This window comes from Streptopelia decaocto (assembly GCF_964273445.1).
Source record: "Streptopelia decaocto genome assembly, chromosome: 1".
Classification (NCBI taxonomy): Eukaryota; Metazoa; Chordata; class Aves; order Columbiformes; family Columbidae; genus Streptopelia; species Streptopelia decaocto.
The window spans coordinates 208,529,253-208,546,053 of record NC_138663.1 but is presented as its reverse complement, the minus strand read 5'-3'; the positions used below and the strand labels follow the sequence as shown (position 1 = coordinate 208,546,053).

The window sequence follows — 16,801 nt, the reverse complement described above, 5'->3', positions numbered from 1 at the left end:
GGAGCATCTGAAGGCCTGCTTAAATAAATCAAGTGAGGAGGAGATTATGCTGCAATCATGTGGAGAGGGAAAGGAGAGAATACATTACTGGTATTCCAGAGGCTGCAACCGGAGCAAACAACTTTGCAGAATTCAGAAAAATTAGGTTTAATTCTAGTGTGGAAGGACCAACGGAGGAATCGTTGTAGGCTCGTTCCTTGGTGTCTTCAAAGAGGAGCAGAAGGCGGCAGTGTGGTGGGGTTGAGAGAGCTCATCTTGGGGCCATCAGAGGTTGCTCCCCACATCTCTGCAACGTAAAAAAATGAGGATACGGCCACCAGCCACCCACCTGCAGTCATTTTGTCACTTTTCTCCCCCAGAATGTGCCCTCGGAGGGGGAGAACTGGCCTCGCAGGAGCGGGGGCGGCAGGACCGGGCAGTTCTTCACCTCCCACCACCCTGGGCAGGCAGATGCTCATCTTGAACCACCCCTGGGACCAAACCTCACCTTGGGGGTGCCCTGCGTGAGAGTTAATCCCGGGAGGGAGGAAATCCTCACTAAGTCATCTGCTTTGAAATCCCAGAAGGAACAACCAAATCCCATTTTTTGGAGGCCTCACCAGCTTCAATTTCCCTCCTGCACTTTGCCTTTTACCTTATTCCTACTTATTTTTGGGGTCCGGTTTTAAAGCATTGCTATTTCTTCCTTCCCTCCTGTCCACCCCTCGCGTCACCCCCATCACCACGGCCTCATTCGCATCACACTGAGAAGCAACGAAGCTTCGTTATAAACCATATTTACGTAATTTTCCTTCCCCCGCCGAGGCTGAAAGCGAAAACGCAACTAAGTTAATCGGCAAGATCTGGGCCTGTGACAAGAGCGAGCTGGAGCTCCACGTCCCTGCGGGGACATGGGGGTGGCTGGGGACCCCCTCGCTGCCTTAATTTGGCGGAGGAGCTTTTCCCTAAAGCTTTGCAGCCCGTTAGCAAAATAAAAGCTGAGCTCCTGCTGCTGATGCGTCTCGAGGGTGAGCCCGTTTTCTCTTGGTTTTCATTGTTTTCTCTCGGTTTTTCATTTTGCCTTCCTCCTCTTTTTCATTCCTTTGTCCTGCACTGCACAGCATCACTCAGCACCCCCGGATGACAAATTCCCCCGCATCCCCAGTAGCGAGATGATCCCCCTTAGCAGCTTTGGGGTCAAATAGGTGAAACGGTGCAATAGGAATTTATCTATTTACCTCCATCGCTGTTAAATCAAGCCCACGGCAGCTAACCAGGCAGAAGGTGTCTGTACCGGTGGGAGGAATGATGGATGATAATATTAATTAATTAACGCTGATGGAGCATCTCCCTGTTGAAGCACATCACAAATCAAAACAGGCACTACGCTCCCGTCCTCGCAGCATCCATCCCTGCCTGAGTCTGCCTGGCAGCTGCTTTTAGGGCTATTACTGATGATTTTGGGGTTGGAGACCTGTTTAGGGTCCACTCTTCCCCCTTATAAACCTTCAGAGATTGAAGGTTTATCTTTCTTTATTTTAAACTTTGCCTTTTGCTGCCCGAGTTTCCCACCATGGTGGGGGTGATGGTTCCGTGCTATGTACAGCCAGGCTCCAAACCTAATTTAGGGTCCTAAATATGGGATCCTAAAACCCACAGTGATTTAGGTTGTTTTTCCTAGGTGATTTTTGATAAGGGGAGAGAAAAGGAGTGTGTGAATTGGGACCCTGGTTTTGAGCACAAGCCCTGAGATGTGTGGGGTGGAGGGGAAAAGAAGTAAAGAGGAGGAAAATATTAGAAAATGGCTTTTGCTGCCAAAGAAAGCATTCATGGAACTACAGATTTTTGGCTTCCCTACTCCTCTAACTAATCAAGAAATTAAAATCATTGTAACACAAATATTGCGTGAATTGAATAAGTAATGAAATTATCGTATCATTTTAACAGGAAAATACCAAGAACCTTAATATGAGAAGTCCAGAAGGGTTTCGGATAATAAGAAACCTGGTGAAGTGGCCGACCCCAGAGGAGGTGAATTACCCACAGGACTCGTGGTGACCGTGGATGGCTGCAGGTGACACCTCGGTGGGACCAGGAGCCCATGCCAGGCCAACGCTGCTCCAGGTATGTCCCCCTTTCTAATTTTATCACCCAAATTTCACCGCATCGCCACAAACGTGACAAGATGTCCTTAGGCTTTCACTCCATGGCTGTCAGGCAGCAGCCAACCCTTAGCTTCTTGTTGTTTAGAAGAGTCCGATCGCCTGTAATTTTGGATATGAAAAGTTTATTCCCATCATTTACAAACGTTTCCTTTAATTGTTCTTCCCTCGCCATCTCTTTTTGGCCTCATTTATGATAAACCTTGAATAGAGCCAATAAAGCTCGTGTGTCAAGTCAGAGCATCAGATCGGAGCTGCCTGTGACACAGGGTCTGTAAAAGCCCCCTGGCCCCTTCCCACCCTAGCGGGTATATTTTTGGGTGGGTCATGTTTGTTTTTCCCCTCTTGGATGTATATTTGTGGGCTGGGAATGTACATTTTCCACCATGGGGGCACAGCCGGTCCAGCCTCTGTATCCCCATCACCAGCCCATTGCATGTCCACCTCCATGGATGTGCAGGGGGGCCAAGCACCCACCCAGCCTTTGAACACCCTCCCTAGTGCCTCAGTTTCCCTCTTGCAAAACAAAAAAGGGGAATAATTTTGGTCTTGGCTTGGAAAACGTGTCTCCAACACCAGTGATCATGACTGGGGGATGTCCCCTTTGCACCCAAATCCTGATGACTCTCCCTTGCACCCTCCCATGGGTGATGTCCTAACGCTGCCTGATGCCTCGGTGGCCCTGGTGTGCAGGGCTCGTGCTCCAGTTTGCTCACTTCCCAGTTCCGGTGCTGGGTTCCATTGGACCTCTGTCCCAGTATCCAGTGCTGGTCCAATGCTGGTCCAAGTGCCAGTGCCTGGGAGGTCCCAGTTGCTGCTGCCAGTGCCCAGGTGATGCAGGCACTGGTCCCAGTTCCCCAGACCCAGCTGGTGGTGCTGGTGCCTGGGCAGCCCCAGTTCCCCGTCCCAGTTCCCCAGCTCCCTAAAGGGCCCGTTTCCCAAGAAGATCCCAAGTCCTGGTGCCTGAGCAATGCCAGTCCCAAATCCCGCTTGCCAGTGGGGTTCCCAGTTTACCACACTGGTCCCCAGTCACGGGTGAAGGTCCTGGCCCAGCGCCAGCTGCTGCCGCTGCCGCTTCCCAGGGCCAGGCAGTGCCAGTCCCAGTTCCCAGTGACAATCCCAGTACCCAACGGTGGGAAGCGCCATTTCCCAGTGCCAGTTATCGGCCCTGGTGCTGGTTCCCATTCCCGATTCTGGGTCCCAGGTGCCTGGTGCCAGTTCCTGTTCCCAAGTCCCAGTGCCGGTTCTCGGTCCTTATGCCAGTTCCGATTCCGATTCCCGGTTCTGGGTCCTGGTTCCTGGTGCCAGCTCTGATTCCCAGTGCCAGCTCTGATTCCCAGTGCTGGTTACCGAGTCCGGGTCCCAGAATGGTGGCAGTTCCCATTCCCAGTGCTGGTTCCCATCCCCGGTTTAAGTCCCTGTTCCCGGGTCCCAGTTCCTATTCCCAGTGCAGGTTCTCGGTCCCGGTTCCCGTTCCTGGGTCCTGGTGCTGGTTCCCGTTCCCTGGCCCCAGTTCCTGGCCCCAGTTCCTATTCCCAGTGCCAGTTCCTGTCCCCGGTTCCAGGTCCCAGTGGCCATTCCCATTCCTGGTGCCGGTTCCTGTCCCTGGTTTGGGTCCCTGTTGCCAGGTCCCGGTTCCTATTCCCGGTTCCTGTTCCCGTCCCCAGTTCGGGTCCCTCTTCCCGGGTGATAGTTCCTATTCCCAGTACCGGTTCCTGCCCCGGGTCCTTGTTACCGAGTCCCAGTTTCTATTCCCGGTGTCCGCTCCCGGGTCCCGGGTCCCGTCCCCGGTTCGGGTCCGTATTCCCGGTTCCTATTCCCGGTGCCCATTCCCGATCCCGGGTCCCGGTTCCTATCCCTGCTGCTGGTTCCTGTTCCTGGGTCCCGGTTCCTAGTCCCGGTTCCCGTTCCCGGGTGCCGGTGCCGGTCCCCGTCCCCATCTCCCGGCGCCAGTTCCCGTCCCCGGTTCCGGGTCCCGGTCCCGGTGCGGTCCCCGGCGCGGTCCCAGCGCAGGCGCGGCTGCTGCCCGCCCCGTCGGGGCGGTGCTTGCGGGGAGGCGAAACGCTGCGGGCAGCGGCCACCGGCATCGGGCAACAGCACCGGCAGCGGGCAGGTAAGGCGAACCCCGGCCCCGGGGAACGGGGGGGCGGCTTGGCCCTGCACCCCCCCCCCCCGCTCCTGCTCTCTCCGTGGGGCGGCAGCTCCGCGCCCTGCCGCGGGGTCCAGCCCCCCGCTCGGGGGATGCTCAGGGCACCTGTGGCTTTGGGGACCGGGGGGAGCCGCGTTGTGGTGGGGGGTGCGTGCATGCAAGATTATTTTGGGGAAAAAAAAAAGCCAAAAGCGGGCACCCCCGCTCCTCCCCTGCACTGCCTTGCGTGGGGCACGTTGCTGGCTTTGCATTTAGCGAGCGCTGGTCTAGTTTTTGGGGATGCTGGAAGTTGGGGCTGGTGCATCTGAAAGTTGCACCCCGGATGGTTAAAACCCTGCAGCTGCTCCCAGACTGGGCTTGTTCTGCTGGCAGAGCCAAGCTGGACAGAAACTTTGAGCAACGAGGCCTCGCAGAGAGCAGCGCTGGCTGGAGAGCAGGATTTCAACGCTGGGAAAATATCCTGAGGTTTCACTACGGTTCTTTGTTCCATGTTTTTGGGATAAATCCAAGGGCTTTTAGTAAATTGCATGGAAAGTTAAGGCGAGATGGAGCTCCTGCCCCCGGGGCAGGCCAGGCTGCTGCTGGAGCGCAGGGAATGGAGGTCTCTTCAGGTTTCCAGGCAGGGATATGAACCTGGATTTCCCGTATCCCCAGGGTGGGAAGCATCATCCCTTTCTCTCTTTCCTCCTGCCCTAAAAATGTTATTTTAAACCTGAGAAAACAGCCCTAGTGGAGAGTGTCCCATCACGAGTGGCTGTGGTCCTCCAGCCCTCGCCTCCCACTCCAGCAGCTGCGTGGCCCTGCAGATCCACCTGTGTGTGATGCTTGGATTAGTTAGCAATTATTTATTACTGATTACCATGACGCTTCTGCTGGGATGCTGCGTTAGCTCTGAGCTTGGTGGGGAATGCGGGCAGACGTGGCGAATGGAGATGAAAGCGGGGCAGCGAGGGATGATGTTAAATCCTCAGCTGCTTTTCTCGCCGCATCCAGCAAGGACCATACTGCAGACTTTCCCCGGGGCGCCTCTTATCTCCATCCACTCTCATATCTTGGGATGCTCGAGTCTGTCAGGGCAGGGTGCCGGCTTCCCATCCCAGTCTCACACTGGTGTGCTGAACTGGTGTTATACTGGGGCAAAGGCAACACAGGGTCCCTGCAGCTGCGTCTCCCACCCCACACTCTGCATGTGGGTGGTCGGTCACCCAAGGCAGGTGCAGTGAAGTGAGGAGGGACAAGCTCACGGATGCAGGCGAGAGCACGTATCACCTGTTGGGAGCATCCTTGGGGCCACAAGAGGTGGGAAGGGGCAAAAGCAGCAGAGCCAGGCGTGGATGGTGGAGCTGGGGCCTGATCCAGGTGTTCACCACATAGCCCCTTCTTGGTGCAACATCTTGCTACAGGCATATCTGTTATGACCCCTTCCCAAGAACACATGCTGCCTCCTACTTATTTAAGTGATTATTTAATGCGAATCACCTGGGGCTCAGCCAGGCAGCAGGGTCTTAAAACCCAGGAGGGACTGATGAATGTTCTTTGAGAGACCTTCCACACTTGGGAGCTGGATGGGAGGTCTAAATCCCCCCTGCAAGGGGTGCGTGCGTACAAATGCTGCTGCGTGCGTGGGGTCTGGCTTGTTCAGTGTCTGGCGCTTGCCAGGAGCCATGTGCCAGAATTGGTTGGGGAAAAACTTTCTCGTTGGCAGCAGAGTTGAAGATCAAGGCATTAGCGAAAGGCAAAGCAGGTTTTGAGGAAGGCAGCGGGGTTTGCTGTAGCAGAAATCGAGCCCCTTTGTCGTGTCCCAGGGACACGCCATGTGACACGCAGAAGCAATAATCCTGTCTGCAAAGTGGTGACACAGAAGAAGGGAGGCAAAGTGACATGACCAAGGCACTTGAGGGGTTTGTGGCAGAGTCAAGTCCGACCCTTTCTGCCAGCAGCCCTGCATCTTTGCCCATTCTGGTAATAGATGACTTAGGCGGGGCTTTGGCATGGCCTTGAGCCCAGCAAAATCCCTCCTCAGCTGCTGTTTTCCCCTCTGTGTTGTCTGTTCAATTGAGTTCTTTTAGCCGGAGATGGATGGGCACCATCAAGCCCCTGGGGTGGAGAGAGGTGGAAATCCAGGGCTGTGACCACAAGGGGCTGTGCTGGACCGACCTGTAGCTTTGATCTCATTTTTGTGCAAAGGAAGATGCTACAGATCTCCGTTATCTGGACTTGATGGGGCTTTACACACTTAGTGCATGTGTCAGTGGAGAAGATTTCTGCTGGGGACTAGAGGACGTGGCAAAGTGCACCGCCGACCAGATTAACCCCACATGGGAGAGCTTAAATCTGCTGAAAGCCTTTAAGGAAAGATCTGAGCTCATTCTCATTTTTCATGCCAAGATTTGCTTGCAAAACCAAGCTGAGGCATCGTCCGTATGGAGCGGATGAAATGCTCGGCTGGAGGGAACCGTCTGACCTCAAGGATGTTGCAGGGTGTGGGGATGTCCCCTAGGACAGATATCAGGCCATGCAGTGGGGCTTTGTGCTGTGTTTGGGGGTTGAATCACATTGGGACAGCCGAGACTTGGGGCTGTTTTGGTCCGGGGTGCCTCTGGGAACGTTGCAAAAAAAGGCGAGGGGAACCAGGCAAAGCGTGTTGGTGGGACGAGGGTTTGGAAGGGTTAATGTGGAAGGACCAAGATCTGAGATCTGGTGCTTGAGAAGGGATTAACTCAGCGGGAGCAGGTGCAGGGAAACAGGCTGTGAGGCTGATCAGAGGGATGGAGAGCTGTTACGCGAGGCTATAAAAGCCCAGCGAAACAAAGGCGGAGAGGGGATGATGTGCTTGCTGCCTATAAATACATCCAAGGAGTGAACACCAGAAGAGCTGTTTAAACTGGAGGACAAATGGCTGCGAATTCATTCAGTTCAACTTGTGAGGTTTATCTAGAGGCTCTGCAACCGCACTCCATCAGACGAGGGTAGCAGAGTGTGAATTAGGGCACATCACCTCTTTTCTAAGGTGCTTGACTGTGAGACAAAGAGGATTTGGGGCTTGTCAATGCAGGAGGCCAGGGCTCTCTGGTCCAGACACCCTGTCCTGGTATCTCCTTTGGGAAGGGCTGTGTCAGCCGATGCAGGACCAGACCAGGCGTGAAGCAGATGAAGCCCAGACATGTGACTGAGATAATTTTTTGTCTTTGATTATGCCTCAAAAGAAAAAGAAAGAAAAAAAATACAGCTCTCCCTTCCCTGCTTGCTGCACAGATTAATAACGAAGCTTTGATGCTTTAAGAAGGCTTTGGATCTGATCCCAAGAGGAGATTTAGACAGCGTTTGTGCTGGGATATGATGATGCTAAGAATGGGTGCATCCTTTAAATCTGCTCACGCTTGTGCATTCATTACCGGATGGTTTTGACTGCTCCAGAGGTGCCAAGACCCCTTTCCTAACGCTGGCTCCAAGCAGGGGCAGCAGCAAGTTAATATGTGGCAAATGAGAAGGACGCAGCTGTGCCTTGAAGGCTGGGATCAGGCACTCTCCCTCCTCCTTCTCGCTTGTCTCTAGAGGTGACAACTCCCTTCTCTGCAGATATCCAAAGCTGAGGCCTCTGCCATACCCTCAGGAGGCTTTCAGCCCATAAAGAGGCATCCATTGTCCTTTGCTCGTGCGATCGTGTTGTGGGTCACACTCGGGTATGGTTTATTTGCTGATATCTTCATGCCTGAGCCTTCACCTGCTCTTCTGAGCTGCTCGTGGAGCACAGAGGCTCAATGATGGGCTTGTGTTGAACTGCTTTGGGCCAGGAGGTGCTCCTCCATCTCTCTGGACCCACAGGCAGCACTGTAGATGGGGAATGACAGAGTTATAGAACAGTTTGGGTTGAAGGGACCTTCAAAGCTCATCCATTGCCACCCCTGCCATGAGCAGGGACATCTTCACCAGCTCAGGTTGCTCAGAGCCCCGTCCAGCCTGGCCTGGGATGTCTCCAGGGATGGTTCATCCACCACCTCTCTGGCCAACCTGGGCCAGGCTCTCACCACCCTCAGGGGCAACAATTTCTTCCTCATGTCTGACTTGAATCTTCTCTCCTTTAATTTAAAACCATCACCTCTTGTTTTATTGTAACAGGCCCTGCTCAAAAGTCTCTCCATCAATGAATGGGAGGTGGCGATTACTCCGGCTCTGCTCACTTCCATTTGATTACCCAGGGAGAAAGGGTCAGGCTATGGGTGCTGGAGAAAATGGACACAGACCCACTGGCTTCACGGGGGATGTTTTTTCACCAGTCGAGCATCTGTCTGGCTGCAACATTAACCCTTCCCCTGCTCTTCACTCTCCCCTTTGTGCCGTGAAACCTTTTCATCCAAGGGTTACTCCTGCTAAATTGACTCATATTGTAGGAGAGACCCCATTCTGGTGCCACCATATGGGGGTGACTTTTTGAGGTCATGGTGGAAATATGACTGGTCGCCAGTGAGTTTTTCATTCCCTCTGGGAAAAATAATCCTTTCTCCTCTGCCGTCTGGGTCAGGGGAGCTTCAACAGCTTTCGCCTTTCTGCATGATGTGTTCGTTTTCAGCCAATATTGCAGTTCTTTATATTTAGGGATCCTCCCGTGCCGGCGATGTGATAGATGATACCCCTGCAAAGCCGTGCTGGGAGCCCGTGGGGTTTTGCAGCATGTAGGTCAGAGAACCATCTCCTTTGGGCCTGATCCAGCCCTTCCGAGGGGGCTGGACTGAGCTCTGCATCCCTCCTGCTCCTGCATCCCGCAGGCAGCTTTCATCTGCTCTAGGGAGTTATGTCCCAATTCAATAACGCTTGGATGCGTTTTACCTTAAAACACTCTTCCAGCACAGAAAACAATGTCCCTTGGTTTGCCCTTGTGCAAAAAATGACCAGTTTTAGTCCTCCCACTGTCCATCGGAGCATCATCTCTGCTCTCTTATGTTCTGTGATTCCAGTCGGTTGTGAATGTATGTTAAGGGGAGAGGGGATTATGAAGCATCCCGACCACCTTAATGCTGGGAGACTGGAAGATGTTAATGGGGAGCTCTGAAGTGATACATAGGAGAGAGTTTCTTCTCCCTACCATGCAGGGACCTCCTCAACTTATCGGGCAAATTGTCCCCCTGGCTGCCTGGAGCTCGTCATCAGATGGGGGAAGCAGCAGCCCTGGTTTATTCCTTTGAGGTTTATCCTGCAATCTGGCCATAACTAATCAAACAGGACTGCAGCAGCCCAGGGCAGGGCTCTGCTTTTGTCACCAGGGAAAGGGACACGTAATATTGCTGTCTCCGGAGTCACAGCATGACAGGCAGCAGGTCTCTGATCACCGGGTGAAAAGGGCAAAGCTCCAGCTCTGCTCCTGCCGGCCCATCCCTTAAACTAAGATGCTTTTCCCCCGCTGTGATTTTGTTGTTGTTGCTGGTTTTGTGTATTATTATATCGCCAGATAATTCATACAGTGAATTCCCTGGGCGAGAAAACACGTCTTTACTTTGTGGTGAGCACAGTCCATCTCAGTTTACACTGCATTTCTGCTTTTTTGAGGTTTTGCAGCTCACTGGTGCAGGATGCAGGTGTCTCGGGTTGACTCCATCCCTTCCCAGCCCATCCTGATTTGTTCAACCATTGCCCCCAGCCCCTGTATAGTGAAGCAGGATTCATACCTGTTTGTTGCTCAGAGTTTGGGGTTGGTTTGTTTTATTTTTTGCAAGCCACACCCTGGTAAGCAAGAGCTTCCGACAAATTGCACGCTTGCTGCTCCCAAAGCCTTGCAGAGCTGGTCCTGCGAGTTGTCTGAGCATGTGTAAATACTGTAAGGATTGCTCCAGGGCCATTAAGGGAGGTGATTTCTCTGCTGAGCAAAGGGAAATCTTGCATTGGTAAAAGCTGCAGCTGCAAACTCTGCTTTTGCAAGGAGCCGGGAGCGTGGGCGTTGGATGGGGTTGGTGTCTATCAGCTGCTTGCCTGGCAAGTCTCGCCTTTGGCAGCCTGGCAGGTCCTTCATGCTGGAGCACAGTGGTGATTTATTTTGTCTAATGTGAGGCTGTCGCTGGGGATACATCAGGGTTTTGCCCCATGTGGGGAAGTGAAACTCTTCCCCATGTTGCAGGGGACATTTCGTGCATACCCTGTGACTTGCTGCTCCAGTTCAGGGCTGCTGCAGCGTGAGGGTATCTGAAGAGATCATAGAATCACCGACAGTTTGGGTTGGAAGGGACCTTCCAAGCTCATCCAGTGCCACCCCTGCCATGAGCAGGGACATCTTCACCAGCTCAGGTTGCTCAGAGCCCCGTCCAGCCTGGCCTGGGATGTCTCCAGGGATGGGGCATCCACCACCTCTCTGGCCAACCTGGGCCAGCGTTTCACCACTTTCAGAGATAAGGAGCAAGGACTTCCAGCAGGATTCATGCTGGGAGAGGAGGCCGGGGCTTAATCCCCACCCTGGAGCTGCTGCCCTCCAGCCCTGCCCGTGTTCTCCCACTCCACCTTAACCGTGCGGTGGTAACATGTCCTGAGCCACCTCCTGCAGACACACTGGTTCCCACTCTGGCTTTGGAAAGCATTTCCACAGATGGGAGCAGTGACAGATATTGGGGGCAGACTTTTGAGCAGGGCCTATTGTGATATGTCAAGGAGTGATGGTTTTAAACTGAAAGGGAGGAGATTTAGGTTAGATATAAGGAAGAAATGTTTTACACTGAGGGTGGTGAGAGCCTTTCCCAGGTTGGCCAGAGAGGTGGTGGATGAACCATCCCTGGAGACATCCCAGGCCAGGCTGGACGGGGCTCTGAGCAACCTGAGCTGGTGAAGATGTCCCTGCTCATGGCAGGGGTGGCACTGGGGGAGCTTTGAAGCTCCTTTCCAACCCACACGTTTTAATGATTCTATGGTTTAGTGTCAGCGTTGCGTTTACAGTTGGACTCAATCATCTTAAAGGTCTTTTCCAACCAGAATGAATATGTGGTTCTATGATACTGGTTCTGGCTGCTGTACGTAAACCCAGGAGAGCCCTGGAGAAGGTTCCTGCTGTCAGGAAGGTTTTGTGGGGAAGCCCCAGGGCTCCTCGGTGAACTTCAGAGTGTTTCCCTTCAATGATGCCCAATGACAGGATGAGGGGCAATGGGCACAGACTGGAGTTTACCCCCAAACATGTGTTGGAATTGCAGCACGAGGAGCAGGGTTTGGTCTCACTGTTGATGTTTGTGGCTTGGTGATGAGTTAGTTTTACCTAGGGAGTCTGTCCAAGGACACAGCTCGGAATGCTAAGGAAGGGCTAGAAAAGAGCAGGTTCTTCTGGGTTAGCACAAGAAGGGCTCCAGAGGACATGATCTGGGCTGAAGCTGCAGGAGGGACGACTGGGATGAGCTGGAGGGACAAACAGCACAGCTAGTCTGGAAGGGACGATGACAGAGTAACTGCAGCCCCATTATCTCTTCTTCTCCTCAGGCACAGCATCTCTGCATCTTTTGAAGCTCAATTGCTTTAATTATCCCAGAGGCTGCAGAAGCTGATGGGTTTTCTGAATGAATTTTCCAGTCACCCGAACCTCTTAACAAAGCATTCCTGTGACCCATAAGTGCCCAAGAAACGGGTTCTCTAGGCTACCCCCAGCAATGCCCTGTGACGCCTCTGTCCTCCCCTTTAGCCACATCACAGGGGTTCAGGTTGGTCTTTAGACCATCATGTTTTTGCCCGGCTGACAGGAAAACCAGCACGAGCGTATTGATGTGGTGCGAGGTTTCCAGCAGAGTCAGTGTGAATGGATTTAAAAGCAGTTGGTCCAGACGTTCAATTAGAAGCCCTGAATAAGTAATAGAAATACAATTCGGTCCCCTCCTAAAAAGATAACATCATTTTAATTTTTTAAAAATTCTTAATAATAAAAGTGTTTAGAATGGGTGCTGAGAAGGACACAGTGTTCCTGTTACCTCAAGGGGTGGGTGGTCTGTGCTCAATGTGATGCACATGTGGGGTGACAACCCTCCTGGGATAAGGAAGGTCCATACGACTGGACCCACAGATGGAGGTGGCTCAATTCTGCATCCACGACTCATCTCCTCCTCAGCTGTATTTCTCCGATGCCTGAGAACTTGCCCTGAGTGAGCCGTGCCGTGTTTGAACAGAGGGCTTGCCAGGAGATACTAGCCCGACATCCCTGGGCTATTCCAGCCATTCAAGAGAAAAGCAACGGAGCTGGGGAAGGGTCTGGAGCACGAATGTGATGGGAGCGGCTGAGGGACCTGGGGGGTTCAGCTGGAGAACAGGAGCTGAGGGGAGACCTTCTGATCTCTGAACTGCCTGAAAGGAGCTTGGAGCCAGGGGGGTCGGGCTCTGCTCCCCAGGAACAAGCGCCAGGAGCAGAGGAAACAGCCTCAAGTTGCGCCAGGGGAGGCTGAGGTTGGATGTGGGGAACAATTTCTTCCCCGATGGGCTGTCGGGCATTGAAACAGGCTGCCCAGGGCAATAGTGGAGTCACCATCCCTGGAGGGGTTGAACAGATGCATAGATGAAGTTTTTAGGCCAGATGTGAGGAAGCAATTTATTACAATGAAGGTGGTAAAACACTGTCCCAGGTTGGCCAGAGAGGTGGTGGATGAACCATCCCTGGAGACATCCCAGACCAGGCTGGACGGGGCTCTGAGCAACCTGAGCTGGTGAAGATGTCCCTGCTCATGGCAGGGGTGGCACTGGGGGAGCTTTGAAGCTCCTTTCCAACCCACACGTTTTAATGATTCTAGGTTTAGTGTCAGCGTTGCGTTTACAGTTGGACTTGATCATCTTAAAAGTCTTTTCCAACCAGAATGAATAAGTGGTTCTATGATACTGGTTCTGGCTGCTGTACGTAAACCCAGGAGAGCCCTGGAGAAGGTTCCTGCTGTCAGGAAGGTTTTGTGGGGAAGCCCCAAGGCTTCTCGGTGAACTTCGGAGTGTTTCCTTTCAGTGGTGCCCAACGACAGGATGAGGGGCAACGGGCACAGACTGAAACACAGGAGGTTCCATCTGAATATGAGGAGAAACTTCTTTCCTTTGAGGTGCCAGAGCCCTGGCCCAGGCTGCCCAGAGAGGTTGTGGAGTCTCCTTCTCTGGAGACATTCAAACCCGCCTGGACACCTTCCTGTGTGATCTGCTCTGGTGACCCTGCGTTAGCAGGTGGGTTGGACTGGATGATTTCCAGAGGTCCCTTCCAACCCCAACTGTTCCGTGATTCTGTTTCCTTGTTCCTGGTGCTCTGTGCTGCTCTTTGCAATCATTAACCAGGGTCACGCTTGGGGTGCTGGGGTGTGCAGGGTTAGCAGAGCGATGGCTATCTCCAGGGGCTGGGCATTGGCAAAGCCCATTAATTCACCTTTCAGTGCTTGTGGTGCAACCTCTGCTGAGCTACAAGGGTTTTTAACCCTGCTATGGCCTGGAGAACAAGCCTGATGTAACTCATGTCTGCCATGGTAAGGCTGGCTCAGGGCCTGAACAGCATCTAAGCATGTGTTGGGGGTACCCAAAACTGAGCTTCTCTGTTCTCCCCAAACCATCAGTGGGTTGGGATGAGCTGGACCTAAAGTGGTGAATATCTTATCTCTGCTTCCCTCAGCCAAGCCTGGCTGCCTGGTGGCATTTTAATCATGGGCCAATTTATTGCAGAAGCTTAAGTAGCTGTTGGAGCAGTATTTGATTTAAAGCGGGCTTGCAAATTTAGTGCATAACAGAAAAAAAATGAGATGTTTAGAGATCTACACCTGGCTTTCTGGAGGAGACAACTTGATTATCTTAAAGGTCTTTTCCAACCACAACCGTTCTATGATTCATTATTTATGTTATATATAGCCTTCCTCATCCCACTGCTTTTGGGTCTGTGCTTTTGCCACTACCTTTTGCTGTTCTTTCACCCCTGGCCCTGCTAATCCTGCATCTCTCCAGCCTGATTCACTTGCTGGTCTGATGCAGGATGTTACCACCAGCTTTGATTTGAGCTAATTCCTCCTGCCTGCGCCACGATGCCTTCATGTCCAGGTCCCATCTGTCCGTAGCGACTGTGTTGAGCAGAAAGGCCGGCCTGGCTGGTGCCACAAGCACATTTTTTGTGTGCGATGCTCTTGCCAAGGCAGAGTTTGCCGCCAACACGGGGTTCTGAGGGTGTTTACGACGCAGGGCTGCCCTTTCTCTTCCCGCAGCTCCGGCACTGAGTCTTGTTTGCAAATGGGTGACTCATATCTGCAAGGAATGAGGAACTCCCGAGGCTAAAGGCATCCCCGGTGTGAGTTATCCAAGCAAAAAGGGAGCTCCTGGCCATCCCACCTGGCCGGTTCCTGCAGGAGATGGGTGTCCAAGGGTGCCCAGACCTTCACATTGACCCCAGCCTCCCCAGGAAAAAACATATCGAACGCTGCACCCCCTGCAAACCTGCTGGCTGGCTCTGTCTCTAATGTCTTTTTGCTGTTAAGCAATAAAGGAGAGATGTTTGGGAGGGGAAAAAAAAGCAGAGGAAATAAGCACGCGTGATAAAAATCACCATGCATTGCTGGAAATAGCCTCCAAGCGTGACAGCTGACTTTGGGTTGATTTTGTTGCAGAGATTTCCAGCCGGGCTCGCTTTGGTGATACAGTAGTTTTGTAGTTTTCTGCTAAGACGAGTGACCCTGGCCCCTTCCCGCCTGTGCTGTAAATGCACTTTTTAATGAAAGATTCCTTTTTCCTTGCGGTTTTTGCAGTAAAAGCCATCCGTGAGACCAGCGCCTTCCTCTGTAGGTCTCGGAGTGCTTTGCAGAAGGGACCAGGATCCCTGCAGATGGATGGCGATGCTCTTTCCCACCTCATAGAGGAGGAATCATCAGGGAACACATACTATACTGACATGCTTGCAAAAATCCATTTATTTACTCAGAACAAGCAGCTCTCAACCTATCAAGATTATTTTTTTATACTAAATCCACTCCATCTACACCCATTACTTGAGGGGGGATGGCTTGTCCTCTTGTGCACACACGCAAAATTAACCCTTTGGCTGAAAGGTGCTGTGTTCAGGTGGGGACTGAGACCCCAGCTGTGCTGGAGCATATCATTGACAAAAATCAGAGCTTGATATAAAGGTGATTAAGTGTAAAAATGGCTGTTTCACCTTTAGCCTAGTGTTTTTGCTAAGAGTTTCTAGCTCTTAGAAGAGAACAGAGATATAACCGGGTGAAGAGATAAAGAGACATTCAGTCTCCTGTTTGTTGACTGTTTTGTTTCAGCAAGTAACGGCTGTAAATGCTCAGTAATTTGCACTGTGGATAAAGCAGCTGTTCTGGAAAGACATCCAGCCCTGCCCAGAAACATCTGGACATGAAGTATCTATGACTTCCCACAGGAATCAGCTCCCCTGGTTAACCGCAGTCAATTTGAGAAGAAATAATGTCTTGTTTTCTAATTTTCGGCAGCATAGCTTCCCCTTCCAGCCCTTGCGGACGTTGCTAATGCAGGATGCTACGCGGTGCTGCTGGCTCTGGGCCACGTTGCTTCAAATCCGAAGCAAAGCTGAGGTAGATGCACAGCTGGGAGCAGGAAAGAGCTTTGGGAACACAGCTCAGACCTGCTGTGGGCCCTGTGTTGGTCCTGATGGACTTCCCATGGGACTGTCACTATGCAGCCTGTGACTCGAGGCTTTTTTGTTCATAGAGATGTTGGCTGAGGGATGTGGAGAGCTTATCTCCTGTTTCGTGTAGGGAGGGATTCACGGTTCGACCACATCTTCCCTGGATCCTGGAGAAAAGGTGTGTAAAGTTTTCCTTGTGTTGGCTTTTCTTCTGCTGAGCTGGGCTTTAGTAGGTTGTGGAAGGTTGGTTGGTAGGTAGAAGAGCAACCCCAGTGTTGTCGCGTGTCTCTCAATAGAAACACCCAAGGAGGCTGGGAAAAAAATGATTTAAATAACATTCGTAGAAATAGGCTGCTCTGAACACACTGCTATTGGGCTGCAGTGTTGTAGGTTGTGCCCGTGAGTCTGTGCTTGGCTGGGGCTTGAGCAACCACATGCCTGGTCCCTGCTTCATCTTCTCCTTGGCCTTCATCTTCTCCTTGTGCCTTCACAATGTGATATTACAGATATCGTGGCTGACACGCCAGAGGCTGTGCTGCCATCCAGAGACCTGGACAGGCTGGAGAGGTGGGTGGGGAAAAATCTAATGAAATAGAACAAGGGCAAGTGTAGAGTCTTGTATCTCGGCAGGAACAACCCCAGGTTCCAGTGTAAGTTGGGGAATGACCTGTTGGAGAGCAGTGTAGGGGAAAGGGACCTGGGGGTCCTGGGGACAGCAGGATGACCATGAGCCAGCACTGGGCCCTTGTGGCCAGGAAGGCCAATGGTACCTGGGGTGGATGAGAAGGGGGGTGGTCAGTAGGTCAGAGAGGTTCTCCTGCCCCTCTACTCTGCCCTGGGGAGACCACACCTGGAATATTGTGTCCAGTTGTGGCCCCTCAGTTCCAGCAGGACAGGGAACTGCTGGAGAGAGTCCAGTGCAGGGCAACAAAGATGCTGAAGGGA

At 52.5% G+C, this 16,801-nt stretch overlaps 1 protein-coding gene across 3 annotated transcripts in view; it reads left to right on the top strand.

Moving 5' to 3' along the window:
- The first annotated feature begins 848 nt into the window (after nucleotides 1-848).
- Nucleotides 849-16,801, top strand: part of CAPN5 (calpain 5) — a 66,074-nt gene continuing 50,121 nt past the window's right edge. Inside the window, exons 1-2 of one of the 3 annotated variants that reach the window (XM_082055801.1) lie at nucleotides 849-1,007; nucleotides 1,927-2,103. In XM_082055801.1, the coding sequence (XP_081911927.1) occupies nucleotides 2,044-2,103 (60 nt within the window). In that variant the 5' untranslated portion in view covers nucleotides 849-1,007; nucleotides 1,927-2,043. Of the gene's footprint in view, nucleotides 1,008-1,779; nucleotides 2,104-4,187; nucleotides 4,255-16,801 lie in introns of those variants that run through there. The other 2 variants (XM_082055802.1, XM_082055803.1) reach the window with 2 other exon arrangements.